This window comes from Gracilinanus agilis, chromosome 4 (genome assembly GCF_016433145.1).
Source record: "Gracilinanus agilis isolate LMUSP501 chromosome 4, AgileGrace, whole genome shotgun sequence".
Taxonomy (NCBI): domain Eukaryota; kingdom Metazoa; phylum Chordata; class Mammalia; order Didelphimorphia; family Didelphidae; genus Gracilinanus; species Gracilinanus agilis.
In genome coordinates this window covers 413,439,461-413,467,343 of record NC_058133.1, presented here as the reverse complement: position 1 = coordinate 413,467,343, position 27,883 = coordinate 413,439,461, and the positions used below count along the sequence as shown (strand labels likewise).

General features: G+C 35.7%; 1 protein-coding gene across 1 annotated transcript in view; it reads right to left on the bottom strand.

Moving 5' to 3' along the window:
• CCDC170 (coiled-coil domain containing 170) overlaps positions 1-27,883 on the bottom strand; it is a 117,154-nt gene that overhangs the window by 49,557 nt on the left and 39,714 nt on the right. The window contains 3 exon segments of the mRNA XM_044674854.1: positions 6,004-6,321; positions 21,927-22,112; positions 24,109-24,253. Coding sequence (XP_044530789.1) covers positions 6,004-6,321; positions 21,927-22,112; positions 24,109-24,253 — 649 coding nt within the window.

Sequence of the window (27,883 nt, the reverse complement as noted above, 5' to 3'; positions counted from 1 at the left end):
CTTATAGCACAATAGTATTCCATTGCATTCATATACTATAATTTGTTGAGCTGTTCTGCAATTGATGGACATCCCCAACAATTTGTGGACAATCCCTACATTGTTTTGCTTATTTGAGTCTCCTTCTATACTTCTTTTTGCTCTTTTCTATGCATTTTAAAAGTTTCCATTACTTTGCCACAATGAAAAGAGCCACTATCAATATTTTTTAACATTTTCCTCTGTCTTTGATCTTTTGGGATATGGACCTAGTAATGGTATTGCTGGGTCAATGGAGATGCACACTTTAATAGATTTGAAGACAATTCCAAATTACTTTCCAAAACAGACTAGTTCATTGTTCTACCAACAATGTATAAGTATATCTGCTTTCCCACAGCCTTGCCATCATTTATCATTTTCCTTTTATGTCATCTTAGCCAATCTGATGCATGTGAGGTGATATCTCACAACTAACTCAGATTTTAAGAAGTTATACAAAAAAACAATAAATGTTGGAGGGATTGTGGAAAAATTAAGACACTAATACACTGTTGGTGGAACTTCAAACTGATTCAACCACTCTGGAGAGCAATATTGGAACCAGGCTCAAAGGGCCATAAAACTATGCATAAATTTTGGCCCAGCAATACCACTACTGGGTCTATATCCCAAAGAGATCAGAGATGAGGGAAAAGGACCTAACCTATACCAAAATAGTTTTCACAGTTCTTTTTGCAGTGTCAAAGAATTTTTTAAACTGAGGGGTTGCCCATCACCTACGGAATGGACGAACAAACTATGGTATACAATTGTAATGGAATACTATTGTGCCATAAGAAACAACAAACGAGATGAGTTCAGAAAAATCTGGAAAGATTTTATCAATTGATGCAAAGTAAAGTTCTCCTCAGAACCAAGAGAACAATGTATACCGTAAAAGAAATATTATATAATAATCAATTGTGAAAGACTAACCTACTATCACTAAAATGAGTTTCCAAGATAACCACAAGGGACTCATGATGAAAATTCTATCCATAGCCAAAGAAAGAACTGTTAGTCTGAGGCAAATTAAAGTATGCCATCTTCCACTTCATTTCCTTCATGAGATTTTTATTATACATGTGCTATGTATCTTCTGTCATGACATACGCAATATGGAAATAAGATTGCATGAAGGTACTGATATATTTATTATCTCAGGGAATGGGGAAAGGGAGGAAGGGAGAAAATCTGACTCCTAAAATATTAGAAAACAATTATCAAAGACTATTTATACATTTAACTGAAAAAATAGATTTTTTTTAAAAAGAAGTTCTGCACAAAACAAAAAAGCACAAAACTAAGAAAACAATGGCAGTTAATGGAGGAAAGGCAGAATAATAGCATTATTTTTCCTGTTTTCTTCTCTAAAAAACTAAAAAGTGCTTAAGTCAGGAAACATCAGATGTAATTGCTAGAGAAAAGTGGGTTCCAAAGGCAAAAAGCTAGAATATAAACTCATCTTAAAATCTTACAAGAAAAGATAATCAATGATTATGAGTAGCATTATCTTATAAAGTCAAGAGAAATAGTAAAGAGTAAAATCAGTATACAGAGAGCTTGGCAAGACACCCAGCTAATCAAAGCCATCCCAAGGATATTAAAAGATAAAAATAGGAGTACACACAGAAAGGGAAAGATTTGCAATAGCCATTTAATCAAAATGTTTCTTCCACCAAGGTTAGTAGTACCAACATACCTGTGAGCCCTCCCACCCCCACCCTTCACCCTGCATTACCCGAGAACTAAGGGAGGAAGCACTCACTTTGGAAGGCTGGACAGAGGGGTAGGGCATGCAAAAAATATCCTTGGGAGCTGGGAAGAGGAGGACAGAGCAGTTCCCCCATGCCTGAGCCAGCATGCATGCCAGTACTTCGCCAACACACTAAACTAGAGAGAACAAAGATAGAAAAGGCAACCAAACTGGACCAGGTATATATAAAGAAGATTAGTGCTACAGGTAATACAATTGTGAGGACATTGAGGGAACCCATATGCGAGGTATCTGAAGAAGATATCAAAGGCATAAAAAACACCCACAGACTTTATTAATCTGCCCAAAAAAAGGCTGACTGACAGAACATCAGTAATGAGCAACCTATATGCCTACTCCCATCTATACAAAATATTTACAAAAGTCATTTACACACAAATTAAGAGCATCCTTAATGAAAGTATTAGAGAAGAATAAACAGGCTTTTGAAAGTTATGTCCAACATTGGTCACATCTTTAAAATCTCAGGGAGGTAGGTAGCTATATGGTTCAATGGAAAGAGTATCACACCTCAAGACAGGATGTCCTAGGTTTAAATCTGGCCTCAAACATTTCCAAGCTGTGTGTGACCCTGGGCAAGTCACTTAAATCCAATTGCTTAGTTCTTACCACTCTTCTGCTTTAGAACTGATACTTAATATCAATCCTAAAACAGAAAGTAAGGACTTTTTTTAATCTCATAGTTACCTGGAAGCTATAGGGTATATACAATCCTATTGTCATATTGTGGATTACAAAAAAATGTATTTGATTCAACAGAGTAAAATACTGCCTTTGGTGTCTCCCATCCATATATTGAGATCTTCAGGAATCCTTGGGAAGATATAAAACAAAATAGCGCTATTCAATGATTTTTTTCATGATAAACACCAGGAAAGTCATAAAACAAGGAGATATATGCTTGCCAATTTGATACAGCAGTAGAGAAAATTAAGCATAGAATCCAGATCAAGAAGAGATTCCCTGGGCATTATGAAATCCTCCAGATATTCCTATTCATGAATGAAACTACACTGATTGCTGCAAATATCAAGATACTTCAGAATTTCCTGAAATACATATCTGTAATTATTCAAAGAAATTTGCACTGTTCCTCCACACAAGAAAGACAAGGTGGATAAAGATGTGGCTAGGTTGTACACTAGGAAGAGTGCTAGACTGAGAATCAGGAAGAACTTGGATGAAATCTTGCCTCGGAAACATATTAGCTATATGACCCTGAGTAAGTCATTTAACGTCCCTCAGATTCAGTTTCCTCATCTGTAAAATTAGGGGAATGGCCTGACTAGTCCCCTTCCAGCTCTAAATCTATATAATCTTACAATTCTGTAAATACCTACTGCTCAGATTTCAACATGTATTCAGACAGTTATCTTATAGAATTTGCCCAAGAGTATCCATATCTGTAATAGGCAGGAAAAGGAACAAGGATCTGGGTCCAGATTTGAAAGGAAGGAAAAGACGGGGCTAGATTTCTTTCAGAAAATCACAAAGCTCTTTTACTCTCCCAAAGATCACCATCAAAGCAAAAACCCATCCTTTCAGTCCCAACATTTTACCAATTTTGACATATGGTTATGAGATGTGGAGCCCCGCTCTCTTCAAATACTTTTCTGAGGTAGAATAGCCCACAGAGGAAAATGGAGATACACATTATGGGTATAAATAGGTTACATTGTATGGCCAATGAGAAATTCCAAAGAACAATTAGTAAAGGACATCATTGAAGAATATAATGATAAGAAAAAGAAGATAGTCAAGAGCAAGTCATGACAAGCAACAGTCCAAGCACTCCACCAGCAACCTTGTAATGTCAGGAGAAAGTGAAGAAGACCTCCAGGCCCTTAAAGGGACCCCCAGTGGCAAACTTTATGGAAATTCATGGACAAGAAACACAGGATGGAACTCCTAAACTGATGTGTGAATTAAATATCTAGGAGACCTCCATCTCAGAAACATTCAACAGATGAATCAGCTAGAGGGTATATAATGTCCTGGCACAGGCCTGGCTTGACAGTGTCATGGAAGCCAGATGGCATGATGTATGGCATCAAAAGGCCATTAGTCAATTGGAGGATCTAAAAGGATCGGGGAAAGAGGCTGAGAGGGAGGTTTAAAAAACACCAGAAGCAAGTGGAGTGATCTCTTTGTTCCTGTCTCTCTAAACTTCCTGGTAGCTTCTTATCTTAGCTCTTGATCTCTGGCAAGTTGTGGCAAGAAACCTACAATGGGGGACCAGATTTTTACCTTAAGTTAGAAAGGCCAGAAATCTTATTTCTCTCTTTCTCTTTACAAATAGTGCTTATAAATCTATCAATAGCAATAATCCTTCACAATTAATTTTTATTTATAACATTGATGAGATAAAAGACCTTTTGAAGTGTTTTCTTATCCAAGGAGAAAAATCTTTATATTGGGAAGTATTGAATAAAAATAAACAGAGAAAGTAATACCCATAATAAGTGAAGGGAGGGCCAGATCAAAGGTGTCCTGGGGCCAGCTCAAACAGCCTCCCACCAACCAATTGTTAAATTTTTGATGTGAGCACTTATAAATTGGATATTGATCACTATAACAAATAAGGTCTTGATTTATTGTTTTGTGGTTGGTCTGCACTTAAGAAAGTGATGGAGAAAATGTGAGTGATGGAAATTAAATTTAAAATTATTTCATACATATCTAAATTACATCTTGAGCATTGAAAGTACTTGTGTGTGTGATTGCTAGACCACTATCAGGGATCACTGGAAAACCATGGAGAATAAGAGTATTTCAGGAATGGTAATGGATGGATTGATCTAAATTTCACAAAGGAAAAATGAATTCTTCAAATTATATGGTAGTGAACTTCAATTCCTAGCAAAATTTAAGAATGTAATTTTAAAAGTGACAGCTTGACAATATTTAGAAAGAGAAGTAGAGATCATTACAAGTCAGAATGCATTCATTAAAAAGCTAGCATTAAGATTCATAAGCAACTAAGTGGCTCAGTGTCTTGAGAGACAAGCCTGGAAATAGGAGGTCCTGGGTTCAAATCTGTACTCAAACACTTCCTAGATGTGTGACACTGGACAAGTCACAACCCCAATTGTCTAGCCTTTAGCACTCCTCTGCCTTAGAACCAATATTAGTTCTAAAACAGAAAGTAAGGGCTTTTTATTTAAAAAATAGTTTCAAGGAGTCTTGAGGCTAAAAAGTTTAAGATCTATTACATTAGATGATAAAATCTGTACACAAAAATAACTCAGACTGGAAAAGTGGGCTAAATCTAGATAAAATTTGATAAGGGTCATTGTAAAATTCAACACTAAGGTTCAAAGAATCAACTGCTCAAATATAGGATGGTGAGGACATGACAGACAAAAGCTCAACTGAAAAGATCTAGGGGTCTTAGTGTACTTCAAGTTCAATATGAGTCACTACAAAATAGCAGCCCCAAAAAACCTAACACACTCTTCAGTGGTACTAAAAGAGGTATAGTATCTAGAGTGGTGGAATGAATGAATGAATAGCTGAATGAATGAAAATGCAATTCATTCATTCATTCCACCACTCTAAGACTGGATTAGCCATATGAGATTCCTGAGGAAGGTGAGACTCAGCAAAAGAAAAGGTTTTCTTGAATCTATGAATTTTGGAATGCATTTACTTTAGATTCTTGAGAGAAAAATAAAATTGTTCTACATTCCATGCCTTGTTAGCTTGATGTTGGCAAAGGAACTGAGGACATCTAGACAAGAGAGTTGGTTAAAAAATAAAATCAGATGTTCCCAGGGAACGCTGAGTGTTACAGAGTCATTTTTCCCAGAAGGAACCTAACCTATCTTCCTCAATTAATAAATGGTTGTCATAAAAATATGTAAAAGCAAAAATATACAAAAATAATTTTCACATGACTTAAACCTTTCTTGAAACATTTTGAAATGGAAATTTATATATTGTTAAAGTGATGATTATAAAATATTCTTCTCTGTGCATTAAATGGACCTAATAACAAATGTTAGTTGACACTCTCCTAGTTTAAGCTCCCTGTTGCATTTGAAAGGGGTAAATCATATATTTAAACATCCTCTCAAACCACATTTTTTTTACCAATTAGGGATAGTCTTTGCCCATTCCCTCTCCAATCCCACCCCTACTGGTCCAATTTAGTGAAGCTTTATTAAATTATACTAGAATATTCAACAAAAACAACTGCCACTTACTTGTTTCCTGTTTGCTTCCTGTTTGCTCATTTCCTGTATTCTGTCCAAAATATCTTCCTTTGTAGGCTTAATCATCATTGAGTTTCTACTCAGAAGGTCTGTGATTTGCTCCATGAATGAACAGAAGAGGCTCTGAGATGTCTTTGCTTCTTCCATGCTGTTCTTCAAACTCTCCTCTGTTTCAAAGGAATTTTTCTTCAAATGTCTCAGCTCCTTCTTAGTGGCATCCCAGGCTCTTTGGCCAATGGCTAGTCTTTCTTGTAAGATCTTCATTTCCCTCTCAAAACTCTGTTTTGTTTCTACAGCACTGATCAAGTCCTAAAGAAAGAAAAGGGTGAGAGGCAGGAAATAGATAGTATCTTTGAAACAGAAAGGTAAGGCAGAAAGTCAAGACTGGGTTAAAGTTTGAGTTCATAGTGAATAGATGCATACCCGGCAAAAAGCTGCCTTGCCCTCAATGTAATTTTTTATTAACTATCTTAATATATTATGTCCAAATCCCACTATAAAGTAAAGATTGAGATGTAACCTCATTCACCCAAGAGTGTGTTCATCCTGAATTCCTCACTATTTCTCACCCACCACATCCAAGCTTTTGCCAAGGCCTGTTGATTTCACCTTTGCAACATCTCTTGAATATTCCCCTTTTTATCATCTGAGAGTACCACCACTCGGGCAAAAGCCCTCATCACTGCTGCAATAGCCTGGTGGCATGTCTGCCTGTGTCAAGTCTCTTTCCACTTCAATCTATTCTCCATTCAGCAACTAAAGTGATTTTCCTAAAACTCAGGTGCTGTCATGTCACCTGTCAAACTCCAATTCCCTGTTGCCTCTGGGATCAAATATAAAATGCTCTGTTTGGCATTCAAAGCCCTTCATAACCTATCCCCCTTCTGCCTTTCCAGTCATCTTACATCTTACTCCACATCCACATACTCTTCAATCCAGTGACAACAGCCTTCTGGCTGGTCCATGAAAAAGGCCTTCCATTCCTAGGCATTTTCTCTGGCCATTCCTCATGTCAGAAATATTCTTTTTCCCCCTCCACTTTACTTACTGACCTCCTTGACTTCCCTGAAGTCCCAACTAAAATCTCACTCTATACTAAGTCTTTCTTGACACTTTTTAATTGCAGTGTTTTCCTTCTTTTAATCATTTCCTATTTGTTATGTATATAGCTTATTTGTACATATTTGTTTGGTTCTTATCTCTCCCAATAGATTGTAAACTCTTTGAGGGAAGGGAATGTCTTTTGCTTCTTGGCCACTCAGCCTGGCTTGCAGTAGGTGCTTAACAAGTGTTTAATGAACTGAATTACTATCAAACATATAAAATTATTTACATGGAATAAAGGTGAAAATAAAATAATATTTAAAAAAAGAAAAAGAAAATACAGAACTGTCCCGCTGGAATTATTACATCTGAACTCATGGTTTCCTACAAACAATTAAAGACTGGAAATACCATCCACATGCATTTGTAATTGGTATAACAATTTATCTACTTTGATGATTAATGACAAAAAACTGAGGGTTAGATTCTTTTTCTATTCCTTATCTTAACTATTCTACACTTTCTTCCTAAAGTCCTAGGTAATGTTCCAGATATAAAGGATTCTCCTGGTAAATTAGGAATTTTAAAAAAAAAGAATCAAATTGAAATCAACATTTATTACTCCTATGAGTAGAACACAGTGCAATGCGGAAGAAACAACATTTTGGATAGAAAATGGTCCCTACCTTCAAGCAAATTAGAGATTCATAGGGAAATAAGTCATCACCACAAATAGTTGTGACAGTTTTACAAAATAAATGTGTTAAAGAGTTTAGGAAATAAAATGCTATGTAAGGGCTGAAGGGGAAGGCCATTACCAAAAAAAAAAAAACCCAATACATGTACAAATCAGGAAATGAGAGTAGAGATAGCAAAGATTACAAATAAGGAAAAATTCCTGGAGATAGGAAAACCACGCAAATATTGGAAGAGAATATCCAGGAGAGAGCATGCAAAAGTTATAAACTGCAGAGATGTTTAAGCAGAAAACAGAAAGTACTGGCCAGAGATGGGACTAGTAGACTCTTACCACATTTCCACTCTACATGCTAACTTCCTGCAGGAGACCAATTCCAGCCCCTGTGGGAGGCTTGTTTCCTACCTCAGAGCAAGTGTCTGCTGCTGCTATTGTTGTTGTAGACCTATTCCATTATCACCAACCCTATACAGGTCAGCTAGATGGCGCAGTGGCTAGTGCATAAATTAAATATCTGGGGGACCTCCAACCCAGCCCAATCCCAGAAGACTCACCACAGTGGGTGGCAGGGCAGCATGCCTGAGTTTGCCAGCATAGTGGTCCAGGTTCCTGACCAGTGGAAGTCATGAAGGTCAGGGGATGTGATGAGTGGGGACTAAGGACTTTGCATTCTATTAAGGGGGAATAACACACACATAGAAAACTAAATGTAAAATATAAACCAGAAAGGGAAAGAAAATAAGTTTCTTATAGGAGCTGGCACTTCAGTTGAGAAGATTCAGGGTTCTATGAGGCAGAGATGAAGAAGTATACTATATAGTTCAGCCATGCAGATCAGTCTATAAAAAGGCACAGAGAGAGGAGATGGAATTTTGTCAATGAAAAACAGCAAGAGATTTAGCTTACTTCAAGTTTCTGTCATGTGGAAGAGAGTCAATTAACTTATTCAGCTTAATCCCAGAGGATATAGCTTATAAAACAAAGAAGTTGCAAAGAGAAAAATTTAGACATGATAAGGATAACTGCTATTCTGGACTTTTTTTCTGATGCGAAAGGAGGAACTGATTGCCTAAATAAAAATGATGGGAACCTTAGAGGAAGAGGCTACTCCATCTTCTTATGCATGAAAAAGAAGACAAAAGCCAGGAATTGGTTGACATAAATTTTTGATTTTGAGAAAACAAATTACAAAGGATTCAGAGAAAGAATAGATGAGATCAAATAGTCTAAAATTTGACAGAAGTAAGCCTGAGAGGACAGGAAACTCTAAAATAGGGTTTTCAACATAAAGTCCATAAACTTGGGGGTTTTTTCATATTTTGATAGCTTTATTTTCATCTAACTGGGTTCTTTTTTAATACTATGTATTCTATTTTAAGCATCTTAAAATATTATTTTGAGAAGGGATCCACAGGTTTTACCATAGTATCAAGTAGGTCCATCACACATACACACACACACACACACAAAAATTGCTAAGTATCCTAACTCTGAAGAATGAAATTCTAAAAACCCAAAGTGAAAAAAAATCAGTTCAATAGGAAAAAAAGTTGTCTAAGGAGACTAATGCGGATGCATCTAGATTTTTAAAAGACATGTAGAGAAGGGAGATTTAGGTGGTTCAGTGGGTTGAGAGCCAAACCTAGAGATTAGAGGTCCTAAATTCAAATCTGCTGGCTGTGTGACCCTGGGCAAGTCATTTAAATCTCCTCCCCCACCTCCCCCTCATTGCTTAGCTCTTACCTCTCTTCTGCCTGGAAACTAATACATAGTATTAATTCTAAGATGGAAGGTAAAGGGTTTTTTTGGGTTTTTTTTATTTTAAGGTGTATACAGGCAGCTAGGTGACTCAGTGAATTGAAAGCCAGGTCTAGAGAGTGGAAGTCCTGGGTTCAAATTTGACCTCAAATACTTTATAGCTGTGTGATCCTGGGTAAATCACTTAAGTCCCATTGCTTAGCCCTTACTGCTCTTCTGCCTTTGAAAAGATGCATAATATTGATTCTAAGACAAAAAGTAAAGGTTGGGGGGTGGCGGAAGATATATACAGAGGATAGAAGCAACAGGAACAAAGGATGAATACATGTAACAAAAATATAACATAAAGAATGAAAAGGGATTATTTAACCATGAGGAAGAAATGAAGAAGCTTAAAGAGCACATATTTGATGACTTGCATTAGATGAGGGATGAAAAGAAGGTAGAATTATGCATCTCCTATGTTGCTTCTGCATTCTCTGCCAAGAAAAATAATATTTGGATTGGAAAGGGCTGAATGACCTTGGATGCTACAAGGTAAAAGCCGAACTTAATCAGAAACTCCCCATACTCCTCCAAAAGTCTGGGGTTCAAGATCTCCTAATACTTGGCTCCCTGGTTCCCTTTTCCACAACCTCCATTTCTCAAGCCAAGAGTTTACATCATGGCCTCACCATGGTTGGGGACTATAATTCAATGTCCAAGAACTCTCCCCTCAGACCACATGGAGAAGAATACATGCAGCCTCTGGCTCAAACCATGATTGGCTCCTAGGTGTGGGGGAAGCTGGAAACCTACACTAGCTCTCCATTTTCAATCCACTCTGAGTGCTGCTTTTTTCTCATCTACACTCAGCTCTCTCAAGAATTCTGAGATGCTGCAGTGAAGACTTCCTTTTGTAGATCTCTATGAACAACTAAGCAGAGTGCAAAGCAAAAAAAGATCTAGGAATTATGATTAGAGAAAAAAATAACCTATTGGTTTAAAAGAAAACACCAAGATGGCATTTTATAAATAAAAGTTTGTATATGTGCTGTTTTTAGTCAAAACTACAAGTCTGAATACTGTCTGAGGCATTTATTAGCTGCAAAAAAAAAGGAAGGAAGGAAGGAAAAGGAAGGAAGGAAGGAAGGAAGGAAGGAAGGAAGGAAGGAAGGAAGGAAGAAAAAAGCTTATCTGTGAAAGATAATTTAAAAAATGAGTATAATTAAAAGCAGCATTCCTTATGGAAGAGAAAGCTGATCTTAAATTTAGGAAGACCTTTCAGTGTCCCTAAGAAACTCTCTCAGACTCTAAGTAGCACAGAAGGTTCAAACATGAAATATTAGGTCTGTTTTGCAGAGAATTTTAGGGATAATAAAATAACATATTGTGAGAAAAGCAAGCTGTACACTTCTTTTTATCCTGTTGCATAAATACGAGAGAAAGATCCAGGAGACTTTTTTAAAACAATATTTTTAGAATAAACTGTTTTCTTTGTACAAAAAGCACATGTACACAAAAATCAATGACTGATTAATTAACTTACAAAAGTCTTCCAGTTATGTTTAAGGCAGCTAAATTCTAAAAGCAAAAAAAGAGCTTCATGAATAAAAGGTAATACCCATGACTAAATATTGAAGGCCTTTCAGAACAGTTTGTAATTTTTGCCATCTGCCTTCTTGCTTTATGGAAATGGGTGACTACTGGAGGATTTAATAAATGATATTTACATAGTGCTTTAAAGTTTGTCTTGTACTCTACTTATACTAGTCCCTTTGCATCTTATAACATCCTTTTGGGAGTAGCTACTACAGTGTAGTTATCTCCATTTTTATAGTTGGAAAAACTAAGGTTCTGAGAGATTCTGTGATTAATCTATTCAGTCACTCAGCCAGTAAGAGTCAGAGGCACTTTAGACCAAGGTCTTCCTTACTCCAAATCAAACACTATTCCACTCCAAAAAATATTGTCTCTCTTTAAAACTACATCTACTTTACTAAAGGATTAGAAAAAGGAGAAATTTTATATGAAATAAATAAGTTCAAAGAAAGGGTAAAAAATTGGTCCTTAATATTATGGACAACATACTATCACATAATTTGCTAGATTGATTTCTCTCTCCCTCTCTCCCTTTCTCTCTCTTTCTCTCTCTTACACACACACACACACACACACACACACACACACACACACACACATATATATTTTTAAATCAAAAAAATTGTATGTGCTGATATAAAAGAAAATTCAAAAAGTAGGTGAGTAGTTAAGGTGCCTGTCTCCCAAAGGTGATAACTGAACTAATTATAGAACTCATTTCTAAAAATGCCTTGCCTTTCAAAGTGCTGGTAATAGTTGGCTTCATTTCCCCTTTCCCATTCTAAAGCAGTCCTCTCAGAGAAGTCCCACTGTGGCTACTAATTAAATTATAAGTAGTGATGTAAGAAATAAGGATATACTTTATCACAATTACAATATTTCACTAGTGTGAAGACTTAATTTCATCAAGAAATATGACAGATGGCTAAATATAGTCCCCAGCCTCAGCAGTAATAAATTTATTTAAATATACTAATATAAAATAGAGGGAGTGATCAGAATATTAAAATTACCAATTAGATAAACTAAGAAAACAAATCACACCAACCATCTTAGAGTTTCAAATGCAACATCAATATGTAACATGGGACTGTTACATTCAGACTAGGTCTACGTTAAGACCTGTCATCATAAAAAAATCTTTCCTCCTTTCCCAAAGAAATCTCTAAAGTCCATCCAACTTTTAGTCTAGCTTGAGTAGTTCAGAGTTATTCAGTCATTCACATCTACTTTCCCAGTAAGTCTTACTTTTCTCATAGAAAAAAAAATGAGAGTAACTAAAGACCCCTCCTTTCTATCTCAGATGATTCAGAGAATCCATTAAGTAGAGAGCCTAAATTTTTTTCTTTCATAACATCTTTAAATTCTTCCTTGTTCTTTGATACACATGGTTCCCTGCCATGCTGATCTCTCTACGCCAGCAGAGGAGTGGCAGATTCAGAACTGTGATTTAGGAATATATAGTAGTTACCCTAATGAGAATGTGAGCTCCTTAAGAGAAAGAGCTGGGTTATATTCCTTGACAGTGCTTGACATAGAGTAAGCGCTTCTGTTGTTGTTGCTCAGTCATTTTTCAATTATGTCCAACTCTTCATGGACCCCATTTGGAGTTTTGGGGGCAAATATATTGGAGTGGTTTATTATTTCCTTCTCCAGCTCATTTGATGAGGGAAATGAGACAAATAGGATGAAGTGACTTGCCTAGGGCCACATGGTTAATTAAGTTAGTTAAGCCAGATTTGAACTCAGGAAGATGAGTTTTCTTGACCCCAGAACCAGTACCCTGTCCACTGTGCCACTAGCTGTCCCTAATTAAGTACTTAATAAACATTTTCCAATAAAGTAACTATGTATGTATATTAGTATGTATTTATAATTCCCATACACGTATATCTATTTATATATTATATGTATTACAAACATGTTATCTATAAACTCTACACATGTTTGTTGTGGAATTAGGATTTGCACCCCAGGACTCTCTCTCCCAACATTCCATGTTCCTTCTCACATTACGTGCTAATGTAAGGAGGATATAAGTTTTTGTGTGACCCTGACCCTCTCACTCTCTTCTCCCAGAAATAGAGCTAGTGGAGGTGGGGTGAGAGGCAGGAGAATTTTACTCAGGTGTTTACTTTTGTTCTTTTTATTTCTTCCACTTCAAGTGATTATTAATAAACTTTATAAACTATAATCATTATTGGATATTAATTTTAATCTTGGGTTTACTATTTGTATATATGTTGTATATAATTTCTATGCATGTATATCTATGCATGTGTGGGTATGGGTATATATGTGTGTGGATGGATAGATAGATAGATAGATAGATAGATAGATAGATAGATAGATAGATAGATATGGATAGATGGATGGATGGATATAGATATATTCCTGGGTTGTGATTAGATTAGAATCACCCTCATGAGAGACTGACATCTGAAGTATACAAGGCCAGCAGAGGTAGTTAGAATATTAAGCTATAATGGGTGAAGAGGTGGAGTAGTTATGCTGGACATAAGCCAACAAGGAGATATCCTGGAGGTGGTGATATGAAACACATCTCCCTAGTCTACAAAAGGCCAAATAATAATAATAATAATAATAATAATAATAATAATAATAATAATAGCTGCTTCACTGGGTAGTTGTAAGGATCAAATAAATTAATATATGGCTCACTTTGCAAATCTTAAAGTGCTATATAGATGGCAGCTGTTATTATTATGAATACACTATTGGGGTCAAGGAATGCTACCCTTGGGGTAAGGTCCCAGCTTCTAGAGACCACTACTCTAGGTTAACTCCATATCAAAATGAGGCATTGAAGTGAGGATTTATTTAAAAACCCATTACATTTTTAATATCTTAAAGATCAAGTACAACCCTAACACAAGTACAACCCTAACATTTTTAATATCTTAAAGATCAAGTACAACCCTAACACAAAATGGATTTGAATATATTATGGGGTCATATTATGTCCTCAAAATAAGATGATGCTATGGATCAGGGTTAGATGGCATTTTGCCTTTGAAACATTTTCTAAAATTGTCTATCGGTTGACCACATCTTTCCCCATAGTTAAGATCAACAAATAGAAGGACTGTGTGTACATTCAAAGTTCCCAAGGCACGATGCAGGTCCCGATGTCCTTTGTAGGTCCTTGGGGAAAATAGTCTGTAGACAAATTTCTGGGAGGTAAGTTTTTGGCAGTGGGTGCAGTGTCTATAAGAATGGAGCCCTGAGCACCTTGGAGCTGGAGGATGAGGGGAAATGGGAGGGAGGGAAAGAATCTGGACAGGTAAAGGAGGAAAAAAACTACAGGGATTATGTGTTTCAGTAAGCTTTACTAGGGTTTTTTGTGATACCTAAATAGAAAACCAAGTTAATGTCACTTTTAACCATAGCTATACGAGGCCATAACTCAGATTCCACTATTTACCAGAGATGAGAACATCCTAATTGCAGACAAAACCCCTATGAATAAATTAATAGCTTTCAATAATGCTCTAAAACTTTAGTTACAGGAAACCTTGCCAGTGAAGAAAGAAATTATTAAGCCTCCTTTGCTCACCAGTCCCATTATCTAACCTAAATAATACTGTCAGAAAATTCTTCCATGTGCCTCATCTAGCCTCTTAAAATGTAGCTCTTACCTACAAACTCTTGTTCTATCTTCAATGAAAAAGACTGGCAAATAGCCAGATAGAATAAAGAAATAAGATTGACAATGACAAGTTTGAAATCAAAGCTATCTTCTTGTTTCTGTTCCATTGTTCCTGGCCTCTAGAATCCATAGAAACATGTTTAGCTCCCATAAAGTCAAAGATTTTTCTCAGTTTTGAGTTATGTTTAAAATAAGAAAGAGAAGTTCTAACAGTAATGTATAATTTTTAATAGTTGTTTTCAAAATGCTTTTATTTGTCTACTGGAGTTGTTTTTTTTTAAGGACAGCTTATATTATCTTTAGTGTATTTTAAATTAAATATCAGAGTTTAATTATTAGGGCCATCATAGAAATGAGCTCAAAAGAAACAATAAAACAAAAAAGTCTGACATTGTTTCTATGGTTGCTTTCACTGCTGTAATCACTGCACTTAGCTCATCAGGAAACTTTTTCCTACCTTAAAAAAGAGAACATTTAGAAAGACCATTCTCCCTGTGAACATCTATAGGTCAGCAATACTGGCTGTTCTTTTTGTTACAGCCCTGACCTTGTGAATGAATGAGTACTTTATTATGAAATGTAAGTTTCTAGCTACTTGTAAAAAACATTTTTAAATATATACTTTTGCTGAAATTCTTTGATCTCCTCCTAAAGTTCAATGTACTTGCAAAGTCTGAGCAAATTGCATCATTCATTTGTAAAGTTCTGATTTTTCAGAAAGTGAGTTATTGCAACACTCTTGTACTCAGTTCATGAAGGCTAGCCTCCAAAAGTGCATATTTATAGTGCAGTATGGAATACTTCCAAATCTGACAATGGGAATAGTTTAATAAATAAAAATAAATGAATAATCAAAGGTATTCATTGACTGTGGGCTATTTACTGTATTTGCTGCACTGAACAATATTATTTTTAAAAACTGTAATGATCCCATTTTGCTTCTTCCTAAACAAAGATCCTTCTTTTTTAATGTCAGTATTCTGTTGGTGTTTTGTGACTGTCATTAAATACCAGTTTCTGAATAACTAAAGTTGTGCCTCAAATAAAGGGCAATGAGAATCTGCAACATGTTGTTAATAAAGAATTGCACAGGAGATATATTCATTCATTCATTCATTTGATGAGCATTTATTAAGTGCCGACTATGTGCCAGAGAAAAGAGTCCTGGCCCTCAGTCTCTATACCAGGGAAACAATACAAATAGATAATAGCTGAAAACTAATATTAATTAACTTCCAGTAAGAAAGAAATAGGGGAAGAGCTGAATTTTGAAAGAAAATGGGAATTCCCTGAAGCAGAAATGATGGAGGAGGGTACACAAAGTGCAGAATCAGCCTAGGCAAAGGCACTACTAAGAACAGAGATGTAATACTATGTACAGTGAAGAAGCAAATAGGCCAGTATGATTGGACTGCAGAAAACATGGAAGAAAATAATATGTGATAAGCTTAGAAAAGTAGGCTGGAGCCAGATTGTAAAGAGCTTTAAGTGCCAAAAAGAGGTATTAATGTTTTATTCTAGAGGCATTTGAAAGATATTATAACAGCATAAAGGAAATTTGTTATCTGATAAATGTATGACTAGAAAATGAAGTCAGTCACTCAATGGGAGATAACCAATGGACAGTCCATTGAGGATAAGGGTATCCATATGTGGTCAAGAGACCCAGAGGAAGAACCTCACCATGTCAGGAGGATCTTCTGTGGAGGATATTCAGTTAGTCTTGAATAAGAGATGAGAAGAAATAATGAGAATGCAGATTCTATCACTATAAGGAATGTACACACTAATGAAATCAAATATCCACTGAAGCAATGAGCTTCAACTGACTATTGAAGGGCATTCCTAAAACACCTGTCAAAAATCAGTATTAACTGCACATGGGGTAAAGATGCAGGGATGGATTAGAGATCCATGAGAGTAATAAATGAATATAACTTTTACTTAAGTAGGTAAAGAGGGATCAACTTCTGCTTTTAAAAAATTTGAAATAATGACAAAAGATAGCAATAAGGGACAGTGGATGGAGAGCCAAATCTAGAAACAGGAGGTCCTGGGTTCAAATGTGACCTCAGACATTTCCTAGCTATGTGACTCAGGGCTAGTCACTTTACCCCCATTGCCTAGCCCTAACCACTCTTCTGCCTTAGAACCAATACACACTATTGATTCTGAGATGGAAGGTAAGGGTTTAAACAAAATTAGAATAGACAATGTGAGAATGGATATAAATTGGTAGAGCTGTGAATTTGGCCACCATTTTAAAAAGTCATCTGAAATTCTACTAAGAGAATAATTAAAATGTCATCACTCAAATCCAAAGATCCCATCACTAGTAACATAAACCAAGGAAGTTAAAGATTAAAAAGAAAGATCCCTTGTACACTAGAATTAGTAGCATCACTTTTTGTATTGGCAAAAAACTGGAAACTAGATGCTCAGAGATTATAAAATAGTTTAACAAATTAGGATAAATGAATCTGATGGAATATTCTTGTGTTATAAGAAACAATAAATATAAAGAATGTAGAAAAGCAAGATTAGGTGAACTAATATAAAATGAAATAAGCAGAACCAGCAAAACAAAAGACACAAAGTCTACAATGTAATGGGAAAACAACAACAATTAAAGAAAACTATGCAATGTAATTATAGCATCCCTGAAGATACGAGAATGCACCAATCTCCTTTTTCTGTAGGATTTAGAGATTATAGATGTACAACAAATACTGTTGGACTTAGATGGTGTGTTGGTTCACTTCTATAAACTGCTTTTTTTTTAAATTCTTTGTTGTCCTCATTTTACAGATAAGAAACCTAAGGCTCAGAGAAATTAAGGCAAAAGTAAATGTGAGAGGCAGGAAGGCTCAAGCCCAGCATTCTTAACCAAATAAGTGGGAGACAAAATTAAAAAAAAAAAAAACAAGAAACAAAAGATAAAATAAAATAGATAACTTTGATTACCTGAAATTGAAAAACTTCTGCAGAAACAAAATTAATGTACCTAGAATAAGAAGGAAAATGATAGAATGGTATATTCATATCTACACACATTCATATGTATATATTACTGTATATATATATTACTGTGCTGTAAGAAATGTATATATTACTGTGTATATATTACTGTATATATTACTGTGCTGTAAGAAATGACATACTCAATGAATAGAGAGAAGTATGGAAAGATCTATATGAATAGATGCAGAGTAATACTAACAGGGCTAAGAAAAAATATATACATGTAATGACAATAATGTAAATGGAATCTACACAAAAGTAAATGTAATGCAATTATAAAGAACAAGAATTCAAATGAAAACGTATGAGAAAAATTCCAATACACTCTTTCATGGGTGTGGGAGGTCCACAGATGTTATATATTACATATGTTCTCAAACTTTTTCAAAGTGTTGTGCTGAGGGTTTTTCCTCTCTAAAAATATTATTTATTGTGTGAGATGAGTCTCTGGAAGAGGGAAGAGAAGAGATACTTGGGATAACTACAACTATGTGAAAATAGACGGTATCAATAAAAGCTTTTTATGCTATTATAAAAATACAAGGTTATTATGAAGTGAAAAATGTCTATACTAAAGAAGCATGTTAGAGAGACGGGACTTATATAAAAGATGTTGTGAAGGTAGAAATGAAAACATTTAACAACAGAAGTATATATGAGTGACAGTAAAGACTCAAGGATAACAATGAGATTGTTAAGTCTTGGTGTCTGGGGGAAAATGGTGTGTCCAATAAGAAGAAATTTGGGAAGAGGTGAAGATTTAATGAAATTACAATTAATTCTGTTTTGAATATATTTTAGTTAAGATGACTATGGGACAATCAGTTCAAGATGTCCAAAAGGCAAATTGGTGATAAATAACTATAGCTCAGGAGAGAGACTAAGGCTGGATATATGTATCTGAGCATCATTAATATAGAACTAACAACTGGACGCACAGGAATTTATGAGATAACAAGTGAATCTTATCTCATATACAGAGAGAGATGAGAAGAGAGCCTAGGACAAGCCCTTGGAAGACACCTACAGTTACTGGGCATGAGTGAACTGGTTGAATATTCAGCAAGAGACACTGAGAAGGAACAATTAGACAAGTAGGGAGAAAACAAGGAAAGAGTGATGCCATTAAGAGAGAAAATTGTAGTGCAATGTTAAGAGTAAGGTCATTATTTAAGAGAGGAAACAGTATCCAGGTATTGAGGCTAATATATGATAGATTATAATGAGGTCAAAAAGGGAGACTGTAGAAAGGTTATTAGGCTTGACAATTAAGAGGTCATTGGAAACTTTGGAGTGGGCAGTTTCAAGAGAATGAAAGATTAAGAAATGAGACTAGAGAGGCTTTAGTGAAAGGAGAAAAAGAAGAGACACCTAGTGTAAATAACTTTCTCAAGTTTAAGTGAGAATGGGAGAAGAAACATAGAACAATAGATAACAGGAACAATCAGATCAAGTGAAGACTTTAAAGATGGGGAGACATGAGTATGTTTTTAGACGACAAAGAAGAAGCCAGTGGATAGAGAGATAGAAAATTAGAGAATAAGATAAAGGAAGAAATCTTCTGAAGAAGGTAGGAAGGAATAGGAAATATGATCAAGGATGGGGCTTCTCTTGGTAAGAAAAGGGGATTCCCTTTTAGCAGAGACAGGGGTAATGGAGGAGGTAGTAAGGAAACATGTCTATATGATACAAGATGAAAATGAAGAAAGAAGAGTGAACTCGTGGTGAATTATCTCAATTTTTTCTCAGTAAAGTATGAGCAAGATTCTCAGCTGAGACGGGGGAGGCAAGGGATATGGACCATGAATCCTCAAATTGACTTTAGGGTCACATTCAAACCTGATTCTTTTGATGTTCACAACCACACTATATAACTAGAAGAACATTTGTGTTACTAATTAATTATATTAACAAATAAAAATAATTAGCATTATGTTTGTTGGTTTTGTTGACATACACACTCACTGGTCTATGGAAACCAGTTTAAGGGTAGTCAGCAAGGAACAAATAATCAGTTCGGAGCTTATCACATATATCGTCAATTCTCAGGCATTTTGGAAACATTATCTGTAAGTTCACAACAATAATAACAAAAGAAGTGTTCATGTGTCATTGAACCATCATTCTTCTCTGACCTGCTCCATACCAGGCTCTACTCTGACTATTAACTCTACCTCCTCACCTCTGATAATTCGAGCTCTACCCCAGCTCCTTCAGCAATGAAGGATTTGGGTTTGCTTTATCTTGCCAAGTCCCCAAGTGCCTTGTCTCCTTCTGCCTAGCTCTCTGCCAATGGGTGGTAGCCTACCTTTTGCCTCCCTTCTCGTTCCCCATTAGGTTTTTCTTCCCTCCTAGAATATGCGTTCCATGAGGGCTGCATTGCTTGCTTGTATCTGCATCCCCAGTACTTAGCACAATGCCTAGAATAGAGTGAGCTCTTAATAAAAGCTAGCTAGCTATCACTAAATTGTTATAAATTAATCTCTGGTCACCACTGATCATCCTGTCTCAGCTGAATATCACTGTTTGGAGTAGAGACAACCAAAGGAAAGGGCTAACCTTAATGGTTAGCCCCATATTGTCTGTTAATATCCCTATCTGTATCTTTCATCCAACTTTTGAAATATAACTTCCCTCATAAAATAGAGCCAACTCTAGTTCTCCCTTTCATTTTATTTTTTTTTATTTTTTTTCATGATAACTCAATAAACATTTATTGAGTGCCTACTATATTCCAGGCACTATGGTAAGACATAGGGACCCAAAAAGAGGCAAAATAAAGCCTTTGCCCTCAAGGAGTTAATAATCTAATGGAGGAGACAACAAGCAAAAAAATCATATGAATGAGCTATATACAAAATAAATTGTTGTTGCTCATTCTTCATTTTTTTATATTTGACTTTTATTGTATTTTATTTTATTTTTAATATTTTCCCCTAGTTACATATTTCATGTTCTTTCCCTCTTCCCCAAGCCCCCCTAACCCCCTTAGCTGACACACAATTCCACTGGGTTTTACATGTATCATTGACCAATACCTAATTCCATATTATTGATAGTTGGACTAGAGTTATCATTTAGTGTCTACATCCCCAATAATATCCCCATCAGCCCATGTGTTCAAGCAGTTGTTTTTCTTCTGTGTTTCTCCTCCCACAGTTCTTCCTCTGAATGTGGCTAGTTTCCTTTCTCAAAAGTCTCTCAGCCTTGCTGATCCTTACATTGCTGCTAGTAGAGAAGTCCATTACATTCGATTGTACCACAGTGTTTCAGTCTCTCTGTACAATGTTCTCCCTCTCATTTTCAATAATCATCTATATTTAAACATGACCTCCTTTGACAACAATTTTATTTTCTCTTTATGGTTTTATTGCTTTAGATGTTCTGCTCAGTCTACTTTTTGGAAATTAATCATTTTAATAGTATACAGTTTGGGCAGCTAGGCAGCTCAGTTGGATTAAGAGCCAGGCTTAGAGATGGGAGATACTGAGTTTAAAATTTCGCCTCAGACACTTCCCAGCTGCATGACCTTGGGCGAGTCACTTAACCCCCATGGCCTAGCCCTTACCATTCTTCTGCCTTGGAACCAACACATAGTATTGACTAAAAAACATAAGGCAGAGGTTTAAAAAAGAAAACAGTTATTGATTTACTCAAAATAACTCTCTGTACCAAAATTGTAAAATTGAAGACTGAAGATAAGGAGTTAAAACACAGTATCTATTTCTTATTTTCAAATAGATCAGACAAAACAGAAATCAGTTAGATGGGACCATGATTGATTTTTCCCTATTAATATTTAGAATTAAATATTATTTCTCTAGAGTGTCACTAAAAAAAAGTATATTTGATCAGAAGCCATTTACTTTTCAATGATTTGTATTTCTGGTTCAGATGAAATAAGTGGTCCATTCAGTTTCATCAGGGTCATGCTGTTCACCTAAGCTATTTCTAAGGACATGTTTGGGGGTTTTTTTTCTCATTGTAGTCAGTCTTCTCAGAGCAATGACCCCTCTTCCATAGGCCAATTCGACTTCTCCAATGAGAGACCCAGAAGCAGTCAAGCCAAACACACACGTGCACATACACACACACACACACACACACACACACACACACACACATTCACTTCACGTATTATACCTTGTTCAACATTTCTTTCTCTTCGATGCAGGAAGCAGTTTTTTTCTGTTCTTTGTTTACTTCTGAAACCAGTCGCATGATGGTCTGTCTGCTGGCTTTTGCCTCCATCTCATGGACATTTATAGTCTCTTCAAGAGTAACAATCTGTTCTTTCCTAAGTATGTTTTCCTTATGCAGCTCCCGAACCTGAAGAGAATGACAAATAAAAAGGAACAACTTTTTACATTGCTTTCTTTGAGCAAGTGCTAATCTCCACCCAATCCCTGGGCTGGCCGATCAGTGTGGTGAAAATGGCAAAGGCGACATTGGCCAGAAAGATCCCATTTTCAAAGGCACCCTCTAAATTCTGCAGATGTGAGTCTACTAAGCAGTCAAGTTCGTAATAATCCAAGAGTGGCCTTTGGGAAACAGTGGCAGATTTTGTGATATTGTGCTATTTTCCAAACTGCAAAATAAAATCTCTGAAAGCAATATGGCAGGGGTAGAGATCCTCTTAATGCAAAGAGGTAAGAGGAAATGACAGGAGTAGGAATAGATGTACAGAATTTGTAAGAAGATTTTTAACTAGAGACTACATATATCCCAGACATTGCATGTACTAGTAGTAGTAGTAGTAGTAGTAGTAGTAGTAGTAGATGCTAGCACTTATATAGCACTTTATGGTTTGCAAAGGTCTTTACAAATATTTCATTTAATCCTTGAAACAACTCTGATAGGGAATGCTATTATTATTCCCATTTTATGGAATAGGAAATTGAGGCAGACCTCCTCAGAATCACACACCTCAGCCAGATAACTCAGGGCTTCCTGACTCCAAATTCAAGGCTCTATACCCTGTGCTATGTCCATTCCATCCATATGAAATGTACTTTTTTAAACTTATTTCAGTAAGAGGCACTTTTTAGAAATCCATTCTTTTAAAAGTTCTTAGTTTTATATATTCATTCAAAGGGTATTTTTTTTCCTTTTTTCCTTTCAATTCTGTTCATCTCTTCTTTGATTTTCAGAATTTCTATTGAGGACTAATAGTGAAGAATGCTACCAACTTCCTGACCAAAAAGAAAAAAAAAAGCAGTTGACTCAAGACGAAGAATAAGAAATACATTTTGGGGCATGACCGATAGGAGAATTTGTTTTACTTGATCATTAATATTTATTCAAATCATTTGGGTGCATTTGTTTTTTAATAGAAAGGTGAATTAAGAAGGAGAGCAAATGAGTATTTGTTAATTGAAAGGAATATTTTTTCATTTAATTTTAGTTACCCTATTCTGCTTAACAGCTCCTACCTCATGTTAGAATTTTTTTTTAATATAAAAAGTTCAGGCTAACTTTAAGCTATCTATACTCCTAAACTTCAGACTTCAAAATGAAATGTTATTGAAATCAGTTTTTCCTTTGTTTTGTTTCTTTTATTTTTTAACCCTTACCTTCTGTCTTAAAATCAACGTATTTGTGTGTGTGTGTGTATATATATATACATATATATATACATACATACATACAATACGGGCTGGGCAATTAAGATTAAGTGACTTGCAGGGTCACACAGCTAGGAAAGTTCTGAGATCATATTTGAACCTAGGATCTCCCATCTCCAAACCTGGCTTTCTATCCACAAAGCCACCCAGTGTCCCACTTTGCTTTTGTTTCTAACTAGAAGGGTAGGTAATGTCACTTTAAAACAGATGCATGGCCAAATATATACACATATATATGCATATATATATCTTGCATATATCTACTCACTTACATGTTATCTCCTATACTCGAATATAACTCCTTGAAGGCAAGGACTTATTGTTTTTACTTTTTATTTGTATCGAGAGTGCCAGCAGCACAGTGCCCAAAACATAATAAGGACTTAATAAATACACACTGTTCGATAGATTGTTGATTTAATTTACCAACCTATAGATATATTTTAAAACAATTAAGCAGTCAGTATAATCCCACTAAGGACAAATAATCAGGAAAAAGTTTTCAAAATCATGTTGTCTAACTCTTTCATTTAATATATAAAGAACATGGGGCCTAAAGATATAAAGTGACTTAATCAAGATCACTCAGCTAGTTTGGGACAAATTTAGAGGCTAGGTCTCCTGATTTCAGTTCAATTTCCTTCCCACATAATTTCTTACCACTTCTATTGAAAGTAGATTTATTAAATTTGCAAAAACACCTTTGAGATTAAATGCTCCTGAGATTCTTCTTCATTCTTCACGTCCATTTCTAAACAGCCAGAAAGCTGGATTAAAAATTCCTCGTGTTTCCTGCTGTTCTTTGCTGCTTGGTTCTTGCTTTCTTCATTTTCTTTTGAGTACTTTCTAACCAGGCAAATAACAAATATGTCAAAGGTTAACAATAGTGGAAAGGCATTGTTCTCAAGCAGAAAATGAGAACTATAAACATTTCTGTATATGCTAGTTTATGGTTCTTATGGAAGCTTCAGCAAGAATGTTCTCTACTTTAAAAAAAAATGGACCAATAATAAAGAATGCTACCATTCTCCTGACACAAAAGTGACTGACTCAAGATAAAGAATAAAAAATACATTTTTGGACTAGGAACTAGACTTTTTTTTTTGTTTTAAGCTAGCAAATTGCATGTTTTGACTAGAGACTACAACCCAGTGTGAAGCCAGGAAGAACAAAAATAATTTCTTTCATTCATTTTCATTCCCTAGACTTCTTTACAAAATGTCTCAGGTTCCTTCCCTCATCACTAATTCCTTTGAGTCCTAAGGAGGCATAAAATCAGTAGTAACTATGAGTAGGTTCAAATTTAATTTAAAATAAAATACCCATTATTGAGCAGTTAACATCACAAGTTCTCAAATAATGCATATATTATAATCTGAGGAGCCTAAAATTTGCCTTTGTTCTTCTGACTGGAGGGCTAGAGGGAGGAGCATAAAACTTCTCCCAAAGCCTCTCTTTAAAGAGGGCCAAGACACTCAGCCAGCTCTTCATTTTCCACCAGTTGCCCAACTTGGTTTAACTCTATCATCATCATGCCTCTGCCTTCTATGCTCTGTACCCATCTTTTTTAGCTTTCTTTTTAGTGCCATCTTCCACCATTAGATTTTAAGTTTCTTGAAGGCAGAAACTTTCTTTTTCTTTTTTTTTTTAAACCCTTACCTTCCATCTTGGAGTCATTACTGTGTATTGGCTCCAAGGCAGAAGAGTGGTAAAAGGTAGGCAATGGGGGTCAAGTGACTTGCCCAGGGTCACACAGCTGGGAAGTGTCTGAGGCCAGATTTGAACCTAGGACCTCCTGACTCTAGGCCTGGCTCTCAATCCACTGAGCTACCCAGCTGCCCCCATCTTTCTTTTTCTTAATTGTATCTCCAACACTTAGCACAGTGCCTAGCACATAGTAGGTGCTTAACAAATGTTTATTTTATTATTATGTTGTAGAATTTAAGGTTGGACATGTAACCATGGAAAAATATTCTAAATTTAAAAAGGGGGGAAATAAAAAGCATAAAATAAAATAGAAAAAAAAATAGAAAAAAAAAGAACTTAAGGTTGGAAGAGACCTTAGAAATCATCTAATCCAACCTCTTTATTTTATAAACGAGAAAACTAAAGGACAAGAGATGAAGTGACTTGCCCATGATTGCATAGGGCTAAGATAAGAACCAAGTTATTCCCCCTCCTTTTAAAAAGTTATTTTAAATTTTTTAATATCGTATGATGATTTTTTCACTATTTTCATTGGTGTAGCAACAAATATTCTAGGAAGCCAAAGGGGAAGCTGCTTCTTTGCATAAGAAAATAGTGACATTTTGCACAGGCAGAAATACAGACAAAAAATTAAGATCTTTGTAGCTGGAAGAAATATATAATAAAGACAGAAGTATGGACCTAACACATGGGGAACAATGACCTTTTCTTATCACTTAGTTTTTGACCTTGCCCAACTTCATTTACAACCAAGTACAAGAACAGGGCAGCTAGGTGGTGAAGAGGAGAGTGCCCAATCTGAAGTCTGAAAGACTCATATTCCTGATTTAAATCTGGCCTCAGATGCTTCCTAGCTGTATGACTCTGGGCAAGTCACTTAACCCTATTTGCATCAATTTCCTCATCTCTAAAATGAACTAGAAAAAAGAAAAAAATCACTCTAGGATATCTGCCAAGAAAATCACAAATGAGGTTAAGAAGAGTCAAATGTGACTGAAAAACAACTGAAGAACAACTGAACAAGAAGAGCATGAGAGTAAAGTGGGTTTCCAAGTATTGCCAGCCTCCATCAAATCCTATAGATTGTTGGATTTGGGGGTGGAGGAAATAGGAAAGTGGGAAGGCATAATCCCTAATCTGGGGTTGTGACAAACTAGATCACCATAAGGGGTTAAAAGGGAGTTGCAAGAAACTTCTAACCCTAAATCAGATAGTTGTCTGGGACCAGAGGCTTTTAATGTGACCTAACCATTGTGAGATCAGAAGAGATGTCTAGCTTCATAATCAAGAGAGACTCAATAGCCATCAGAGAGCAGAAAAAAAGTGTGACAAGAGGACATCAGCCTCTCTGCAGCATCAAATATGTTAGTTATGCTAGATCTGTACCCTAGTCACATCAAATGTGCCTTCCATGAATGTATCCTAAACATATAAGTTCTTCTGGATCAGAAAAGTCCAAAGAAAAGACAAAGTCTGAGAGCATTAGTTACCTGAGAGGACCCTTTATTCTAAGTGTCAAGCACTTCTCTGTGGATCTATGGACCCCTTCTCCAAATAATTTTTAAATTAAGAAAGTAAAATACATAGAATTATGAATGAAACCAGCAATATTGAAATAGTTATCAAAATATTTTTTAAAACAAGCTAGGCATTGTGGTTCTGGACAATTCAGTTAAATTCACAACACTAGAGATACAACCTCTAAGACAAGTTGCAGGACAGTTACAAATTACATTTGGAGAGGGAATTTTCCTCTAGAATTTAAATCCTACCTTTTTACCCCAAAATACATGGAAATATGCAAAGTTTTAAAACAACAGCTGAAGGAAAAATGTTTTAATTTATGAGAAGTCTCATCCACTTATCAGAAGAGAAGCTGTGGTCTTTAACCTTGCTGGAACCCAGATCATGCAGCTGTTGCTTTTCCTGGCTATAACCATTGTAAGCTACTCTCCTTTCCAGCACCCCTTTGTGTATCATCTTCCCCAAACGTAAAGGAAACCCTTTAAGTGCAGAGACTGCCTTTCTTGTTTGTATTTGTATCCCTGGTACTTAATTGTGTGCCTGGCACCTTAGTAGGTGCTTCATAAATGCTTTTATTTATTATGTTATTATAAGCATTTATAATATAAGACTATATAATATTAATGCATATTATATATAAGAAATATATAAGAAACACCTATTAGGTGTCAGATACTCTGCCAAGTACTGATGACACAGAAAAAAAGAAAAAGCACTGTCCCTTCTTTCAAGGAGCTCACATTTTAATGGGGGAGACAATGGGCAACAATCTTTTGTGCACATGACATCTATGCATCCAGTCAAACAAAATTCAAGTTCATATAAGCTTGTGCTCTAATATGGAGTTTTTTCATTTCAGAATTTCAGATGAACACTCTGAATTACTAGTGGCCATTTCTAATACTCTAAAAGGCAAGGTAATAACAGAGGGAAAGCACCAGCAGGGAAGGAGACTAGGAAAAGCCTCTTGCAGAAAGTAGGTCTGGTGTTCAGTCTTTAAAGAAGTCAAGAAAGCCAGAAAATTGGGAGGTGAGGAAGCATAGGATCAATGAAAAGAATATTTTTAAATTCCCATGTTTCAAGAAGAAAAATCATCTTAGGTCATCTTTCCTCACTGGAGAGAATGTTTCCTTCTATTTGCAAAGGGAGTAATCATGTTTAATTCCTGGAAATGAGAGGAGCCACACCAAAGTCCCAATCAACTACAAGTCTTCAAGAAGCATAAAGATGGGCCAGCCAAACAAA